Source organism: Epinephelus lanceolatus, chromosome 18 (genome assembly GCF_041903045.1).
Source record: "Epinephelus lanceolatus isolate andai-2023 chromosome 18, ASM4190304v1, whole genome shotgun sequence".
In the NCBI taxonomy this organism is placed as follows: domain Eukaryota; kingdom Metazoa; phylum Chordata; class Actinopteri; order Perciformes; family Serranidae; genus Epinephelus; species Epinephelus lanceolatus.
The window spans coordinates 35601538-35618633 of record NC_135751.1 but is presented as its reverse complement, the minus strand read 5'-3'; the positions used below and the strand labels follow the sequence as shown (position 1 = coordinate 35618633).

Below are 17096 nucleotides of genomic sequence, written 5' to 3'. Positions count from 1 at the left end.
CGGGCTTCATCACTGAATACAATTTGCTATTTTGTCATTTTGTGTATGTTCAAAAATAAAATAAATTAAATAAAAACTTAAATGGGAATAACCATTCTAGCAACTTAATATCTATTATCATAGAGCTGCGTCAAGCGAGAAACCAGAAACATACCGGAGTAAAACTCCTTTCAAAATAAAAGCAGTCCATTTGGTTTGTGCGGCCACCAACATTTATCTATTGATAAAATTAAATTTGAAACAAGGTACGTTTACTTTATTATTATTCTTAAACTTGTTAAGATTCGTCGCTTAGGGTTTTTTTTTTGTTTTAAGACTCGAAAAGTTGATGCTGCTGTAGTTTTATTTAAATTATTTTACCGGACGTTACCGGAAGTACTGTTTTAAACTTTACGACTGACAAAATCTTCACATCACAAAACAACAACTTAATATGCTCACAAAAAGTTATATTTTTACGTGAGAAAATCTGACGTAACAGTTTAAACTGTTTAACCGGAAGTACTGTTTTAAACTTTATGACCGACAAAATCTTCCTTTTTTTTTTTTTTTTTTTTAAAAAAAAGGCAAAAACTGAGAGGAAGCATGCGGAAATGGCCTGTAATGAACCTAAGTTTTGATTATTAAATAAAATCCATATATTATATCTAGCTGTCATACAGTTAAGAGACAAAAGAGGAAAAATTCACTTGTAACCAAAACATCTCCTTAATTATAGAGGAGCAGCAGCTCCGTGTCGCCCTCCAGTGGCAGCTATTGTGCACTTCACTGAATATGGAGCACAACCACCATAACATGGACTGCACAGCAAGTAACGGGATTTGATTTAAAGTTTACACCCATTATATTAAATCGACCATAAGCCATCGGATCTCTGTAGATGTCTGTGTTTGACGACACGTCGCCTCATTCAGAAGCTCTTTGCTGGTTTGTGCTGGGAAGTGTCATTGTGTAGTAAGTGAGGGAAACCATTGACACTTATGTTGTGGCTGGGAACACTGGAGCAATGTGAAGTCGCTTTACACGCGCGGGCACCTTGGTTATTATTTGGCAGAGCAACCTCACAGGGAGAAATACAACTTCCTTCCTGCTGTTTCACCCAATCGACAATGCACGAGTCTGGCCGCAGGTTTCTGAGAAAAAAAGTAGTTGCATTGGTGGTAGGTGCTCGTTTCCTGTTTCCTCCTCAAAGCAAAACCTGCCCAGCTTTATTTGATCTCCTTTAGGCTAATTCTCAAAGTGAATTAAGTGCCATGTTCAGCCAGTCCACATCTCAAATCTCACACAAGATATGGCATCTCCGAAGACTGTGCTGGAGTGGTGCCGCGTCACATGCGCCAATTACCCCAACGTGGAGATAAAGAACATGTCAACCTCCTTCAGGGATGGACTTGCATTTTGTGCCATCATCCACAAACACCGACCTGACCTGATGTAAGTAGACCAGTGGTTTCATAGAGCTTTACTGGATGTGCAAACTCGTGCTCAGTGAGGTGGATAAATACAGTGAGGTGCATTATTTCCTGCAGGTGTTCTGCATGAATAGGACTCATTGTAAACACATTGTTTGTCCTTGTCTGTCTCTCCAGTCCTGTCCTGATTTATTTGTCTTCCTACTGGTGCTGCACCAGATTGACTAATGTGCTGTCTAATCTGGAGCAGAGCAGGACCTGCACACTGTGCCCAGGACTAATCTGCTCTCCTCTGCTTAATCTCTCTCTGTCTCTCTGCTAAACCTTTTCTTGTCCAGTTTAATGGGATTAGTTGGTTTGTTTTGCCTTTTACAAACAATGATTGAACTAGAGTGATCTAATTTAATCTGATCTTGGTGTGCATTTTATGTCTGCGGAGTCTCCATCATTCACCAATAGTCAGCAGTTTTGTTTGTTTGTGATTAGGGTTGCAATGGTATGCCGGTTTCATACCGTGATACTGAAACTTTATATCTCAACTTTTGGTCTCAAATATCCTCCTGAGACCCTGTGTCCTCATGAGGACAAAACATTCGACTTTATACTTCATTCCACTTAACTTAGACCTGTTGTCCTCATTCATGGACACTTTTTGTGCCATCTAGTGGCAGTAATAGCACAATACACTAATCCATGTAAAAACAAAATGGCAGCCATCTCTGCCAAGTCAGTCTGCAGCTGATCCCAACACAAAAGTGGACAAGGTCCAAAACCTGATCACATTTTATAGTTGAGACTTGTTTATTTATGATTAATAATGTTTGTCATGGCGGCACGGTGGTGTGGTGGTTGGCACTGTTGCCTCACAGCAAGAGGGTTGCCGGTTCAATCCTGGATGTGGGAGCCCTTCTGTGTGGAGTTTGCATGTTCTCCCCATGTCAGCATGGGTTCTCTCCGGGCACTCCAGCTTCCTCCCACAGTCCAAAGACATGCAGGTTAATTGATAACTCTAAATTGTCCGTAGGTGTGAATGTGAGCGTGAGTGGTTGTTTGTCTCTTTGTGTCAGCCCTGTGATAGTCTGGTGACCTGTCCAGGGTGTACCCTGCCTCTCGCCCGATGTCAGCTGGGATAGGCTCCAGCCCCCCCGCGACCCTCAAGAGGATGAAGCGGTTAGAAAATGAATGAATGAATGTTTGTCATTTGATATGGCAACAAATTTGACCAATTTTAGCAACAGGAACAAGACAAGATGCTGATAATTAGGGAGTACTTGTTTGAAGACATTGGGGCTTTAGTATCGTCTCATTTGAGGACCCTAGGACTTTATAGTTGTCTCATTTGAGGACACTGGGACTCAATTATCTCCTTTAAGAACAATGGGACTTTATTATCATCTCATTTGAGGACATTAGGACTTTCTGATAGTCTCATTTGAGGATATTGGGACTTTAGACCTGTTTGAGGACTTTATTGTTGTCCCATTTCCGGACATTGGGACTTTATTATTGTCTTGTTTGAGGACAGTAGGACTTTTGGTTGTCTCATTTGAGGACATTGGGACTTAACTGTTGTCCCGTTTGAGGATATTGGGACTTTATTATCGTCTCATTTGAGGACACTGGGACTTAACTGTTGTCCCGTTTGAGGATATTGGGACTTCATGCTTGTCTCATCTGAGGACACTGGGACTTAACTGTTAAGACTTTATTATCGTCTCGTTTGAGGACATTGGGACTTTATTGTTGTCCCGTTTTAAGATATTGGGACTTAAGTCTTGTTTGAGGACATTGGGACTTTGTGGTCATCTCATTTGAGGACATTGGGACTTAAGTCCTGTTTGAGGACATTGGGACTTTATTATTGTCTCGTTTGAGGACACTAGAACTTTATTATCATTGACAATGCTTAGTGTTTTATACTTATCGGGTCCTACTGATCCCAGATAGCTCGGAGAAATTAAAAATGCATACCAAACACAAGTGCAGGTCTCAGGAGGAAATAGTAATAAAACATTTGTTTAACCAAAAATAACCTTTCCATTTTAATTCCTGTAAGGGTCATTCTGACTGATGAAACCACAATATTTTCAGAGACGGTTATCGTACTGCGAAAATCTCATACCGTTGCAACCCTATTTGTGATTTAGTCTTTTCATCATCACTTAATCCCAATCTCTCTGTTTCCTCACCTTGATCCAGAGATTTCAGCTCCTTGTCCAAAGATAATGTTTATCAGAATAACAAACTGGTGAGTCGTTCCCATCGAGCATGTTTCTCTCAACTCTGTGTTTGGTGTTATTGACCATTACTAACGCTGTAAAATAAAAAAAAAAATGTGGTAATTTTTATTCATGTAAGTGCCTTCCTACAATCATCAACATTCTCTGTTTATCTTCCCTGGTTTCCTGAAGGCATTTGATACTGCAGCGAGGGAGCTGGGCATCCCACCGCTGCTGGACCCAAAGGACATGGTGTCCACCAAGGTGCCTGATTGCTTGAGCGTCATCACCTACCTTTCCCAGTACTACTACTACTTCAACAGGAAGTCTTATGGTGTACTAGGTAAAGCCTTTTCTGTTTTTGTAGCAAGTGGGGGTTTATTGTCTTTACCAAGCACTTTACCAAGGCACATGATTATTTAAGGATACTAACAGGTTCTTAGGAATTTGTGATGTTTGGGCTCCGTAAGGTACACACATTCATGCCCCTCCATGAATTAGCTTTTAAAGGGAGAGCTCACCCCAGAATCAAAAGTATGTTTTTCCTAGAGTCTGCCCTCTAGTTAAGGCAGACATCTCTACAGCTGATATCTCCAGCACTCTGCAACTCACACCTAAACAATCTACACTGATAAATAGCACTACAGGTAAGAGGAAAAGCATGTATTTTGATTTTGGGGTGAAGTTTTTGGGTGAAGTAGTGACTGCTTTATTACCAGTCTTTTACTCATCATCGACTCACATCATGGGAATAACACATTCAGACAGCCGACACCCCTCCAGTTCTCAAAACAACAAAGTACATGTTTATCTTCATCTTATTGTTTACCAAACTTTGCTCCTTTTGCATGTTTTTTCTTGACTTTGCAGCCGGTCTCGCCAGTTTGAAGTCATCACATGTCGCTTTTCTAAACAACCTCACAAAGACTAAAAGTCCGGATAGTCTCAAACCCCTGAAGGTAATTTTAACGTACATATAATCCCAGTGTTTTCTCATGCTCCTGTCATCTCTGCTGGAGGGTTATCAGTCTTAGTCACTGGTTTCTCTTCTCTGTTCAGAGTCTGACTCATCTGGAAACCAGTAGAGAAGATCGTTTGTCCAACGCGAGGCCAAAGACAGTGTGTAGTTTGTGTTTTAGGCCTGTTCACCTGATCCAGAGACATCTGATTGACGGGAAGGTCTACCATCGCAGCTGTTTCAGGTAACAGCACAGTTCACAAGGTAACAGCAGCTTTTTTATCGCTTTGTCAGTGTTTAGATTCAGGTTCATCTAGACTGTGTACGTCTTGAGACAAGCTACAGTTCACACATAAGACTGTGTTTCAAATGTGTTTCAAGTGACCGCTGTGATCACCATTACTCACGACGATAGCTGAAGCAGCAGGAGAGGAGAGCTGGGTTTGTTTGTTTCAAATTGTTAAAGGATTTCCTTCAGTGCATTTGGTTTCTAACACGTGTGAGTTATTTAGACATCAGTGCAGGTAAATTATAGGATTAACTTTTTTTCTGTTAATGTCTTAAGGATGTTTTCACAGCAACTCATTTCACCTTTGTTTTGTAGGTGCAAAGTATGCTGCAGCACTCTGCTACCAGGCTCTTACGCACAGGGAAGTGATGCTGGCTCCTTGATCTGCACTCACCACTTAACAGACAGTGAAAGTACCTGCGTTGACCTCAGCCAGCCAGTCAGATCTGCCGAGAGTCGACCCAAACGTGATTATCAGTCAGGTTATTTTTCTCTGGGTGGATCGGCTATTAGCAGCGTCCCTCATTACACTAAGAAAACAGAGTCACAGGATAGACTGGTTTGTAAAACAATAGAGACAGAGGGGAAAGAAAGGCAAGAGAGGATCAAAGAGGTGAAAGAGGAAGGAAACAGAGACTCACCTGTTGGATCGAAGAAGCCAGCGCGTCCTCGTCTTCCTGGAAAAGCTGGATCGGCACCCATTCCGACAGACAGCAAGTCACAACAGGAAGGGGCAAAGACTCAAGAGACATCTGAGCTCTCTTCACAGTGTGAACGAGCGACAGAAGGAAGGAGTCAGCCGGTTCCAACGCCCAGGCGACTGTTGGACTCTTCTGTAGCCCCTGTTCCTGCACCCAGGAACAAAACGACCCAGCCCATGTACAGCTCCCGCTCTGCAGGTAAATAGACACTATAGGAGTTTACTTAGTATGTTTATGTGCTGCTCTGTTTCATGACTGAGTGGGAAAGATGAAACAATTTTTTCTCTGTGCAGGTTGGCCACCCAGCCAAGATAGATGTTCACCCGTCTCATCTCGTGTGTGAGTGAACATAAAGAGTCTGTATTCCTCTTGATCGTGTTATATTTTTAAACATCTCAGTGTACCCTTGGAATTTACAGCTACAAATTGATTAAAGGAACACTTCAAACCCCTAATGAGCATTTATATATCAGTTACTCACCCTATGTTTCTCACATTCCTCCACGATGAATGAAAAATCCAGCAATGGAGAAAATTCTTGATGATTTGAAGTCATAGGTGTCAACGTTCGACAACAGCAAAACCACATCAAAACAAACTCTCACACAACTCATGCAGTATAATCAAAGTCTCATTTATCGATTCATACTCTCAGTACTTTTCTATGCTCTGTTCAAAGCCAGACTCCATTGAAAAAAACAGTAATTTTACCTCACTGAACACAGGAGCTGCTGGTCTACCACTTTCTCCATCAGTTAGTTTTTGGTGTGTTATTGTGTGACTTATGTGTTTCAAAGAGTTGGCTCATATTTACCAATGTCACGCAATAACACAAACAAACTAACTGATCGAGGCAGTGGTGGATCAGCAGCTCCCATGTTCAGTGAGGTAAAATTACTGTTTTTGTCAGTGGAGTCTGGCTCTGAAGAGAGCATAGAAGTTTGACTTTCCGTTCAGTTTTAAATACTGAAGTTTTAGGAAAAAAATGCATGGGTTAGGAAGTACTGAGCATACGTCTGGATAAATGAGACTTGGGTTATACTGCACAAGGTGTGAGAGTTTCTAAACAGATGTTTTGATACAGTTTTGTTGTTAAACTTGAACTCTCAGTCTCTTGATTCTTCATTCACCGCAGAGGCGTGTGAGAAAACCAAAGTTTTCTTCACAAATTCAAGGCAACACGGATGAGTATCGATAAACAAATGGTAATTTGCAGGGTGAACTATTGCTTTAAGTACTGCCAATAATTAGCGCAGTTATATTAAGATTTTAATCTTATAAAAGGGAAAACAAATTATGAGAAAAAATTTAAAGATAAAGTTGTGGCAAATAACATAAAATCTAAATCTTCGTAAAACCTTAAGCATCACATAAAAGGAGTTTTTGTATTTACCATAATGATAATAAGCACTGATTTCCCCAGAAGTTCTTCCTCACTTGTGGAGTCATGTCTTAAAACACGTCTTGTCTTTCCTCTTGCAGCACCAGCCCAACCAGGGATAGCCCCAGGGTGCAAACCAACCATCCTTGGTTATCCATCGTCCATCCTGGACCCTGGACACAACTGCCTCCAATTGAATCCCCTCTACTCATTCCTCGATACAAATCTATTCCTAAGCAGCAAAGATCATGCCCTCGACCCAGAGTTCGTCCTCCCAATCCATTTGCAGAGGTGGTGAATGAGGAGGCTCTGGAGAAGGTCACTGAACCTGAACCTGAACCTGCAGCTGTCAGTGAAGGGATTGGGGAAACAGTTGCTGTACTTTGTGCTGGATATGCTGCCATTGAATGTACACCTGAAGAGACTGTTGGAGCTTCAAGTGAACCAGCTAAAGAAACTTGTGTTGTATCAGATTTGGATAAAACTGAAAACAAAGCAGGTTCACTCCCAGATGTGACAGACGCAGCAGCAGCAGGGCTGTGTGCCACTGTAGATACAGAAGCAGCGGCAGGGCTGCATGCCACTTTAGGTACAGAGGAGGCAGCAGGGCTGTGTGCCACTTTAGGTACAGAGGAGGCAGCAGGGCTGTGTGCCACTGTATATACAGAGGAAGTAGCAGCAGGGCTGTGTGCCATTTCAGATAGAGAAGAAGCAGCAGCAATTCTGTGTGCCACTGTAGATACAGAAGAAGCAGCAGCAGCAGCAGCAGGGCCATGTGCCACTTCAGGTACAGAAGAAGCAGCAGCAATTCTGTGTGCCACTGTAGATACAGAAGAAGCAGCAGCAGGGCTGTGTGCCATTTCAGATGGAGAAGAAGCAGCAACAGGGCTATGTGCCACTGTAGATACAGAAGAGGCAGCAGGGCTGTGTGCCACTTCAGGTACAGAAGAAGCAGCAGCAATTCTGTGTGCCACTGTAGATACAGAAGAAGAAGCAGCAGCAGCGGGGCTGTGTGCAACTTTAGTCACAGAAGAAGCAGCAGCAGCAGGGCTGTGTGCCATTTCAGATACAGAGAGAGAGCCACAGAGCCACATTTTACCCAGGAGTGTTTCTGTGCCTGCTATCACATCTGCTCCCTTGACGGAGGCAAATGAATATGGTCAGGTCACTTCATCTCTAAGTAAGGTATGAAGAGAGATATTGATAACAATCAAATCTAATGTGAACATTTTCTCCTGCAAGAGGATCATATTTGGTTTAAACTGCCCCACAACTCTTCATTTTCTCTCCATGTCTAGCTGGCCTGCAGAGAGAATCCCTTTGATCGGAAACCTGCGATGCTCAAATCAAAGAGCTGTCAGGTCCTCCCATCGACACGGGGCCCTGCCCCCGGACATGGCTTCCCACTCATCAAGAGGAAGGTACAATGTCTGTATTTAGAGCTCAAGAAAATTACTCACCCTGGTTAGATTGAATTCGTAAAGAAAACTTTGCTTTTCTCACATGCCTCCACGGTGAACGTGAATCTGAAAACAGACAAAATTCTTGATGAACTGAAGACATAGGGGTCGGCATTTGACACGGCAAAACACACAACTCATGCAGTATAATCAAAGTCTCATTTAACCAGTTGTATGTTCAGTACTTCCCAAGCAGACAGCCCTTTCTGACAGGGGACTGAACAGGAAGTGAAACTTACCTATTCTCTCTTCAAAGTCAGACTCCATTGACAAAAACAGTCTTTTAACTTTACTGAACACAGGAGCTGCTGGTCTACCACTGCCTCCATCAGTTAGTTTGTTTGAGTTGTTGTGTAAGTTTTGTGTTTTAAAGGGTTACTTTAGAGTCACCAAAGTCACACGCTAACACAAACAAAGAACAGATCGAGGCAGCAGTAGATCAGCAGCTCCAGTGTTCAGCAAGGTAAAATTACGCTTTTTGTCAATGGAGTCTGGCTTTGAAGAGAGCCTAGGGTAGTTTAACTTCCTGTTCAGCTTCCCGTCAGAAAGGGCTGTCTGTCTGGAAATTAATCAGCAGACGACTGGATAAATGAGACTTGGATTATACTGCAGGAGTTGTGTGGGAGTTTGTGAAAGGATGTTGATATAGTTTTGCTGTCGCCTATGACTTCGTTCGTTTTGGATTCTTCATTCACAGTCGAGGCATGCAAAGAAAATGGTTTTCTTGAATTCAACGTAACATGGGATAGGTAACTGATATATAAATGGTCATTTTCAGGGGGTGAAGTATTCTTTTAAGCTGATCCTTTAAAACACACGTAGTGTTTGTTTATCCCTCATCACAAGATTCAGTCATGAGGGATTACATAAATAACTCTGGTGTAAACTAACACTTGGTTTGCAGAAAGTTTTAGCCTTATGTGTCGCTCGACAGGTGCAGACAGACCAGAATGTGTCCACAGAAGACCTGCAGGTGGAGATCAGAGAGCTGGATAAACATCTGAAGGCACTGGAACAAAGGGGAGTCGAACTGGAGGGGAATCTAAGAGACAGCAAGAATGGTTCAGCAAAGTGTTCCTTTTTATTCAAGACAACATTATTTACTGGCACAAAACCACTGTTTATGTGAATGCAGTGTGCATAAATACTGTGTAATAATGATGTTTATATAATGACTTGTCCTTTTAATTTTAGGTAAAGAGGAGGAACAGATGCTGATGGAGTGGTTCTCTCTCATCCATGAGAAACATGTTATGATGCGCAAAGAAACAGAGCTGGTTTACCTGTAAGTAGGCCGGGACACCTACAGTTTTCTCTGCATCCAAAAGATTCCTGTGAGAGTTGCGATGGAGGGTTTTGAATCTTACAGACATTTTGTGTTTGTGTCTTTTGTCAGGAAAAAGCAGCAGCAGTTAGAGGAGAGACAGGCGGATGTGGAGTATGAGCTCAGATGTCTCCTCAATAAACCAGGTCAGTGTGTTACTGTGTGCGTCACGTGTCACTTTTTCTAGCAAACATATCTGACAATACTGTCAGTTATTTATCACAATAAGGTTTCAGAGCTCACCACGGTACTGAGGCCACACTGGCTGGTCTCTCAGGATTGGTCCTAAGGTGGTTCAGATCGTACCTGACGTGATCGTACTTTTTTTTTTGCTTGTGTTTATTTGTTTTTTTTAATGCTATTTATTTAAAATATTTTATTGTTTTTTATTGTAATGTCTAGCCATTCACTTGTTACTTTTCTGTGCTGTTTTTCTCCTGCTCTGTGACGCACTTTGGGCTGCATGATTGTATGAAAGGTGCGATATAAGTAAAGTTTGATTTGATAAGCAGGGGAATCGATTTAGAGATCATTAACCCTTAAACAAGGGGCCCGTATAATCAAAAGACCCAACATTTTTTCTTTCACTCCTCACCATACCACTTTTCTGATGCTGGCTGGCTCTTAAATGGTCACTTTGGTATATTTCCAACCCAAACTCTATTCTCCTATGTATTTGTGTGCAAGTGACAAATGGGAACAACATGTTTTGGCCTAGTAATGAGCAGGAACGCTGCAGCCAGCAGCGGCAAAACCGGTTGTAGTGTAATCCCTGTCAGTAATAGAGCACCTTCAATGTATATCCACTAAACAAGCACTTTTATTGGACGTAAATATATGGTGCTCACTTGTCCACAGGGATTAAATTGCAGATTATTGCAGCCTTTCATTGCTGCCGGCTGCAGCAGTCTCTCTCAATATTGGTCCCATTTAGGAAAGGGTCCAGGTTGGAAAAAACAGAAGTTACCCTTTAACAGACAGATGGAGACAAATAACCATATTTCTAACTGTCTTTGTGTCAGGAGGAGTAACACATAAATGAGCAACATCTCTTAATGTGGTGAATGTGATTCGGTGTTAAGTTTTGTGAAATGTTAAACACCGTCGTCTTCACATTCAGAGACTGACTGGAGTCAGGAGGATCGAGTTCAGGAGCAGCAGCTGATGGATGAGCTGGTCGCCGTCATCGAACAGAGGAACGAGATCGTCAGCAGCTTGGATCAGGACAGGCAGAGGTGCGCAGAAAAACAAACAGTACATGGTGCTCTCACATCAAAGTATTTTTTATGTTAAAGTATAACGCAGCTTTGTTTGTCTGATCAGGGAAAGAGAGGAAGATGATCTTATGGAGGCTATGATGAAAAACAAAGGTGAGAAAAAAATATATATAAATAAGTCCCCCTTAAAAACTGCTATTTTTATACTGTTGTGCATTTTCATGTTTTCCATCCCTTACTCTCCTCTCTGCTTGTGAAGAAGACAGATCCAATGTATCCTTGGATTCTCTAAAACACATTCACGCTCTATAAAACACTTGTGCACACTTATGAAAACTTTAGAAAATGATGACCCGTTTCTTTCCTGCACTTAACTGCAATATCTCTGCACAGAGTTCCAGAAAGAGGGACTAAAAGAGCTAAAGAAGTCAAAAGGAAAGTTCAAGGCCACAAAAATGTTTAAGCTGCTGAACCAGAGAGCAGAGAGCACCAAAGACTCTGTGGACCAGAAGAGCTGAAGCACTGTCAAGACTGCCGAAACACATACTTTGAAATGATGAAGATGATAGAAGCAAAAAAGTGGAATATGATCACAACATGTAATAGTTTCTAAATGTTATGTTGAAGAGCTGTATAGAAAAAAGGAAATATCATTCTCAGTGCAAATGTTTTATTGTTTTCTCTTCCATGTTTCTTTACTTTCCCTATCTCCTACATATCAATATTTATGCTCTTATTTTATTCCATTATATACTTTTATCAGTGAAAGTATGCAATATTGTATTTGGAAGTTTTTGTCTTGTTTGTGTCAAAGAATTGTATATTTTATGATTAAACAGGTCTCATCTCAAACTGTTTTCTGAGATCCTAATTATCCCATGCTGAAAAAGTGCATTTGAATTCAGTCAGAACTGTCAGGCAAAAGCCAACTAGTCTTGAGATTGATGAATAAGACATAACATTGTAGAACAGAGGTTTGAGCTTGAAAAAAAAGGGATGCAGCTTTGTGATGCAGTAACTTTATCCTGCCTCCCGAGTCTCATCTTGTGTTCAGAGTTAGTTCAATGCACAATTACTGCAGGATTTTCTGAGAAGAAAGTAATTTTAGGGTCAATTGATCAATTTTCTGTGAAACCTTGACAAGCTCTGCGGGAGTCTTTTGACTAACATGTCACCAAAAGATGAATAATCAAGGCCAGGAGTGTCAAACATTCGGCATGTGGGCCAAAACTGATCCGCCAAACCACTGAATGACTTTGCACATGTCATATTGATGCACTCATGAAGTCTACAATGTGTCAGGTTTCAGGAGCAGGTTAAAAGGTGGGTATCCTGCTTCATGTTAAATGCTCCTAAAGAGGCTTTTTCACCCAGACCACAATACAGCTCTTTAAAAAACAATGAATCCTTATTATTGGTTATATTTTAAGATATTATACATATGCAAAATATTAATTAGCAGCTTCTGTATCAGATTTCTATCTTAAAACAGTATTGGTGGAACCCTCTCACCAAGGCACTGTCAAAACTTATTGGAAATAGTTTGTAAGGCAGGGGATAACTTCACCTGATTCCTCAACAGCTTCCACTTTAGTTTGGTGTGGTGATGCCAGCATTATTACACAGGAGTGAAATATATAGAAATATGCACATGTAAAGACAGTGAGTAGTAGACTGAATGTGGAAACACTGAGACACACTGTTGAAATTGCACTTATTTTTCCCAAGACATCTCAGGCTTAGGTACTTCATTACACTAAAAGAAAGGGAACATTTGGAAGTGTTTTTACTGGTGAGATCAAGTTGGGCTGTACAGTATGTGGCCCATGAACCAAAATGAGTTTGACACCCCTGGTCTAGGCAAACCAAACGCATTAAAAGCATCAGCTATACTGCTCTCAAGGGCTGAATTCTTACGTGAAATTCTTTATCAGTATATTTAACAACAATAAAGAAGCTGTGTCCTTATATTGTAAGTGTGTAAGACACATATAAGATCCCTCTCCAACCTTCCTAAACATAGTAACCCCAGTGTCTAGACAAGGTTAAATAAACAGGTCACAATAAAGTCTTCCAATCCTGCAAACCTGATTCACATTTCCTGTAGACCTGTTTTAATCCTGCACAGACTGTTACAGTAAATATGGCGAGTTTTAGCCAACCAAGGTGGTGGCCTTGTTACTGTCTTCAAGAGACATTACAAATGTTCAAATTTCCCCCATTACTCTGCCAGAGCTCCCAGAAATCATGTCAGGTAAGAAAGTTTCCACCACCCCTTTTTATTTTAGGAGTTTATTTGCAAACTGCCTTTTATTTCAAATACTCTGTAAGAATTTTTCATCTCAAAGCATCATTATTATGCGGTCTTAGTGATTTAATTTCCATTTGTTATCTTGATTTTAGTGTTTGCCTTCTTTATTGTAGCTATCTTTTACTTTGGTGACATTTTATGACATGCTATTTGTTTTATTCTCCTTGTGTTTTAAATGTGTTTAGTTCTATAGTACAGCACTTTGTAACTATGTTTTAAAAGATACTATATAAATACAGTTTGTTATTATTATTATTGAAAGTAAAACAAATTCTAGGTGTAAGTTTTTCGTAACACTCTTAAACGGCAGAACGAGCGGAACGAGAAACAAACGTTCCTCCGGGGCATCCGGAAGACTTCCCAACGGACCAGGCTACCGGAAGTTGAAAGCTGTTTGCGTTCATGTGGGTTCATGTTGACAACAGAAACTGTCGCTGAGCATTTATAATTTAAGGATTTACATAGACAAGCTTCAAATTAAAACATGTCCGACAACGAAGATAAGTAAGTAACGACACACGGCGTCAACATTCTGTGTTTAACTGCGTATTTATTTTAATACAACACAACGTGGGCTAACGTCGTAGCTAACGAACGTTTAGCCTGCTAGCTAGTAGAAGTATTCATTGTGAATTTATTATGAAGCTGTGGTCTTTGTGATAACTGCTTTGATGTTAAATTGTAGCTTCGACGACGGAGATTTTGATGATGCCGAAGAGGATGAAGGATTAGATGACCTGGAAAACGTGGAAGATGTAAGTTCGCCGTTGTCTTCTCAAACTCTCATTTAGCATCTAACATTTACTCTAAGGATAACCTATCAAGACATTTGCTTTCTAATGTATTTTTTCTTCGCCGCTGCTCTGTGATAATAAAAGTTGGTCCCTATTTGCTGAGTCCAACTTTTATGTTTTGGATACCCTAAAGGTTTTGCTCTTATGTGCAGGAGGACCAGGAGAACGTGCAGATCCTGCCCGCAGGAGAGGGCCAGCAGGCCAACCAGAAGAGGATCACAACACCTTACATGACTAAATATGAGAGAGCCAGAGTGCTTGGGACACGAGCTCTCCAGATAGCGTGAGTGTTTTTTTATGTGTTGACCTACATGACTTAAGTCCATGTGGTATGACTACAGTGTCCTGGGTTCAGATCTCGCTTTTGACCTCACACTCACACACACTCTGGGGCTTTCTAAAACGAGACCCTACCCACTCCCACTCCATAGTGGAGTGTAACTCTGTTTGTAATCACCTTCACAGCTGACTGAAGTTTCCTACGTCAAGGTGTAGGGTACAGACACAGTGGCAAGCTTTGGGACAAATTTTCCTCTTTGCAGCAGAAAGAGAAACTGTCGTAACTTTTCATAACCATTTTCTTTTGGTTTTGAACTCTGACATTTTTAAGTTGCTTGGTTCATAAACAGTTGTTGTAAATATACATCACTACAATCAAATGAACACAACTGTTTATTAGAGACTAGAAAATATATATTTTATCCAAAATACAATGAAACCTTTAAGATGTTAGCATCTGTGTGACAGTTGGCCCATAAATGTATATCTTAGTATGAACAGTTTATATTTATAAGGGTAGTTGCAGAGCTTTGTTTGTACGGAGCGTCTTTCATGTCGAACTCAATACGGTGTCACACTACGGTGGTCAGTTAGTCGGCATCGATGCAGACTTGCTTTTGGAGGGTTTTGTATCTCACCTCCTCTCCTCAGTAGTTGGTTTTGGATGGCACTTAATATGGCTGACCCTCCAAGTGAATGCGGAAATGAAGTGAAAGTGGGTAGGGAGAGGGTGTAGGGGTTGGTTTGGGAAAATCTATTTTACACTCTTTTCCTCTACTCTTCTTATTTCTCAGTTTGTACATCCTGGATTTCCCTTCCTCGCCTTTTTTCCTGGCGTCTTATTCCTCCCACCTCAAATGTTATTTAAATATGACGTGTGACTCAGCTGAATCATCAGCTATGTGTCACACCTCTTTTACACATCACGCTTGCCAAAAAGACTTCCTTCGGCAAGCCTCCTTTCTCCTCGAGATGCATTGAAGGAATTGAGACATCCTTCGAGATGGTGCACTGAGATCAATTTCTGTGTCACAGGCAGGAGGACGGAGGAGAAAGGAGACAAGGAGGCTCAAAATTAGAAGAGCTCTTTCCGTGGTTGTTCTGTTTTGCCATACATTAAGGAGGTTAATGTGCTTATTGTCAGGACAGAAGCCGGTCAATCGCAACACTTTTTCCTCTGCCTGCATTTTTGCCTGCTACTGTTTGGAATTGTCAGTCTAAGTACACCTGAAAGAAATGATTTATTTCCCCCCAGTTAGTCTTCTTATTCACATACTATTATTGTTTCTCTAAAATGTCTTGTGTATATAGATGTACATTGATGCTGAGATATTCAGACTAAACAGAAAGGAAAGAATAGACTTCAAAACTATGACAAAGGTAATGAAAAGGAAACAATGAGGTTTCCCTCTGTTAGATGACCAGTAAGAGCAGAAACAATGGATTTAAATAAAACTCTTTATTAATCTAGCTTTATTTGTATAGCAGCACATTGACAGCCACTTTTGTAATTTGTAGGAGCTAGGTGATTTGTCTGGGTCGCACTGGTCAATACCTTTTTAAATGTAACAAGTAGGAGCCCTAAATGTATTATGGGAGAGTTTGGATTTTGGAAGGCAATTTGATTATTTAGATGCCAATTTTTTAGTGACTGTGCCATCTGCTGACTTGTTTCCCATAGGATGTGTGCTCCAGTCATGGTGGAGCTGGAAGGAGAAACAGACCCCTTGCAAATAGCTATGAAAGAGCTCAAGTAAGTGATAATTGTATGGTTTAAGTTATCAGTAATATTTTAAAAGATTATATCATGACAGCAAAGATGTCAACATTCTGTGATGCAGAGCTTCTCTGTACTGCCCAATGTCTTACCGTGAATTTTGTTTAATCCCCTCCAACAGGAGCAGAAAGATCCCCATCATCATCCGCAGGTACCTTCCTGATGGGAGTTATGAGGACTGGGGCTGTGATGAGCTCATCATAACTGATTAAACAACTCATCCACTAATAAAACAATATATGCTGGGTCACACCCTCCATCGTATCAGGTCAGTCAGCAACACAAACCCAGAAGATTCCTAACGCTGGTGCAAGAATCACCCACCTGTTCATGACGCAATTTGATCCACAAACATCCATCACATCGCGTGACTCTGTGAGCGGGTGGAATATGAATCCATGAAATCTGCCGAACAGACATGAGAGGACTTACTGAAATGAAAAGAGTGTGTTGCCTGCAGGTGTATGAACCTGTGATCCGACTACACTCCAGTTAAATTCAGTCAGAATCTACAGTTGCATTATAACTCAGAGCCACAAGGGGGAGATGTAACTTAAGTGAAACATTTACTTTGTTTTACAAAATACTCCTGTGTTGTAATTATTCCATTAGTTGTTTTGAAGGAGAGAGGTGCTTAGTGTGAAAGAACCGTTTTTTATTGTTATTAATAAACTCTTTTGTATAAATGACTACGTGTCATTCCTCCATGCATCCTTTATCTTACGCTTATTCAGGGTTGGGTCGTGGGGCTTGTAGGCTAAGCAAGGCATTCCAAATGCCCCTCTCCTCAGCAACGCTTTCCAACTCCTCCTGGGGGATACCGAGGCGTTCCCAGGCCACATGAGATACATAACCCCTCCAGAGTGTTCTGGGTCTGCCCCGGAGCCTCCTACTAGCTGGATGTACCTGGAAAACAGGAAGCATCCTGATCACATGCCTGAACCACCTCAGTTGGCCCCTTTCAGCTGCTCTAC

At 41.2% G+C, this 17096-nt stretch overlaps 2 protein-coding genes across 3 annotated transcripts; both read left to right on the top strand.

Annotated features, from left to right (window-relative positions):
- Window positions 1-761: 761 nt before the first annotated feature.
- Window positions 762-11813, top strand: LOC117268517 (MICAL-like protein 1). 2 transcript variants are annotated; one of them, XM_033645056.2, is made up of 15 exons: window positions 762-1434; window positions 3612-3660; window positions 3824-3974; window positions 4502-4590; window positions 4691-4833; window positions 5194-5777; window positions 5873-5918; window positions 7062-8145; window positions 8259-8381; window positions 9355-9481; window positions 9615-9705; window positions 9817-9890; window positions 10865-10979; window positions 11068-11114; window positions 11355-11813. In XM_033645056.2, the coding sequence occupies exons 1-15, from the start codon at window positions 1292-1294 to the stop codon at window positions 11477-11479; spliced, it is 2991 nt and encodes a 996-aa protein (XP_033500947.2). In that variant the 5' UTR covers window positions 762-1291; the 3' UTR covers window positions 11480-11813. The 2 variants fall into 2 exon arrangements, with proteins under 2 accessions (XP_033500947.2, XP_078017216.1); XM_078161090.1 differs by lacking the exon at window positions 3612-3660 and having other exon boundaries at window positions 1312-1434.
- Window positions 11814-13619: 1806 nt separating this feature from the next.
- Window positions 13620-16811, top strand: polr2f (RNA polymerase II, I and III subunit F). The gene is made up of 5 exons (XM_033645069.2): window positions 13620-13776; window positions 13958-14027; window positions 14219-14349; window positions 16027-16098; window positions 16244-16811. Exons 1-5 carry the CDS (start codon window positions 13757-13759, stop codon window positions 16332-16334), a joined length of 384 nt encoding a protein of 127 aa, XP_033500960.1. The 5' UTR covers window positions 13620-13756; the 3' UTR covers window positions 16335-16811.
- Window positions 16812-17096: the final 285 nt, after the last annotated feature.

Bases quoted from the DNA above. Each gene is read 5' to 3' on its own strand.
- polr2f (XM_033645069.2), top strand. From the start codon at position 13,757: ATGTCCGACAACGAAGATAA. The intron at 13,777-13,957 runs GTAAGTAACGAC...GTTAAATTGTAG, and splicing joins ATGTCCGACAACGAAGATAA to CTTCGACGACGGAGATTTTG. The intron at 14,028-14,218 runs GTAAGTTCGCCG...TCTTATGTGCAG, and splicing joins ACCTGGAAAACGTGGAAGAT to GAGGACCAGGAGAACGTGCA.
- LOC117268517 (XM_033645056.2), top strand. From the start codon at position 1,292: ATGGCATCTCCGAAGACTGTGCTGGAGTGGTGCCGCGTCACATGCGCC. The intron at 8,382-9,354 runs GTACAATGTCTG...GTCGCTCGACAG, and splicing joins TCCCACTCATCAAGAGGAAG to GTGCAGACAGACCAGAATGT. The intron at 9,891-10,864 runs GTCAGTGTGTTA...CTTCACATTCAG, and splicing joins ATGTCTCCTCAATAAACCAG to AGACTGACTGGAGTCAGGAG.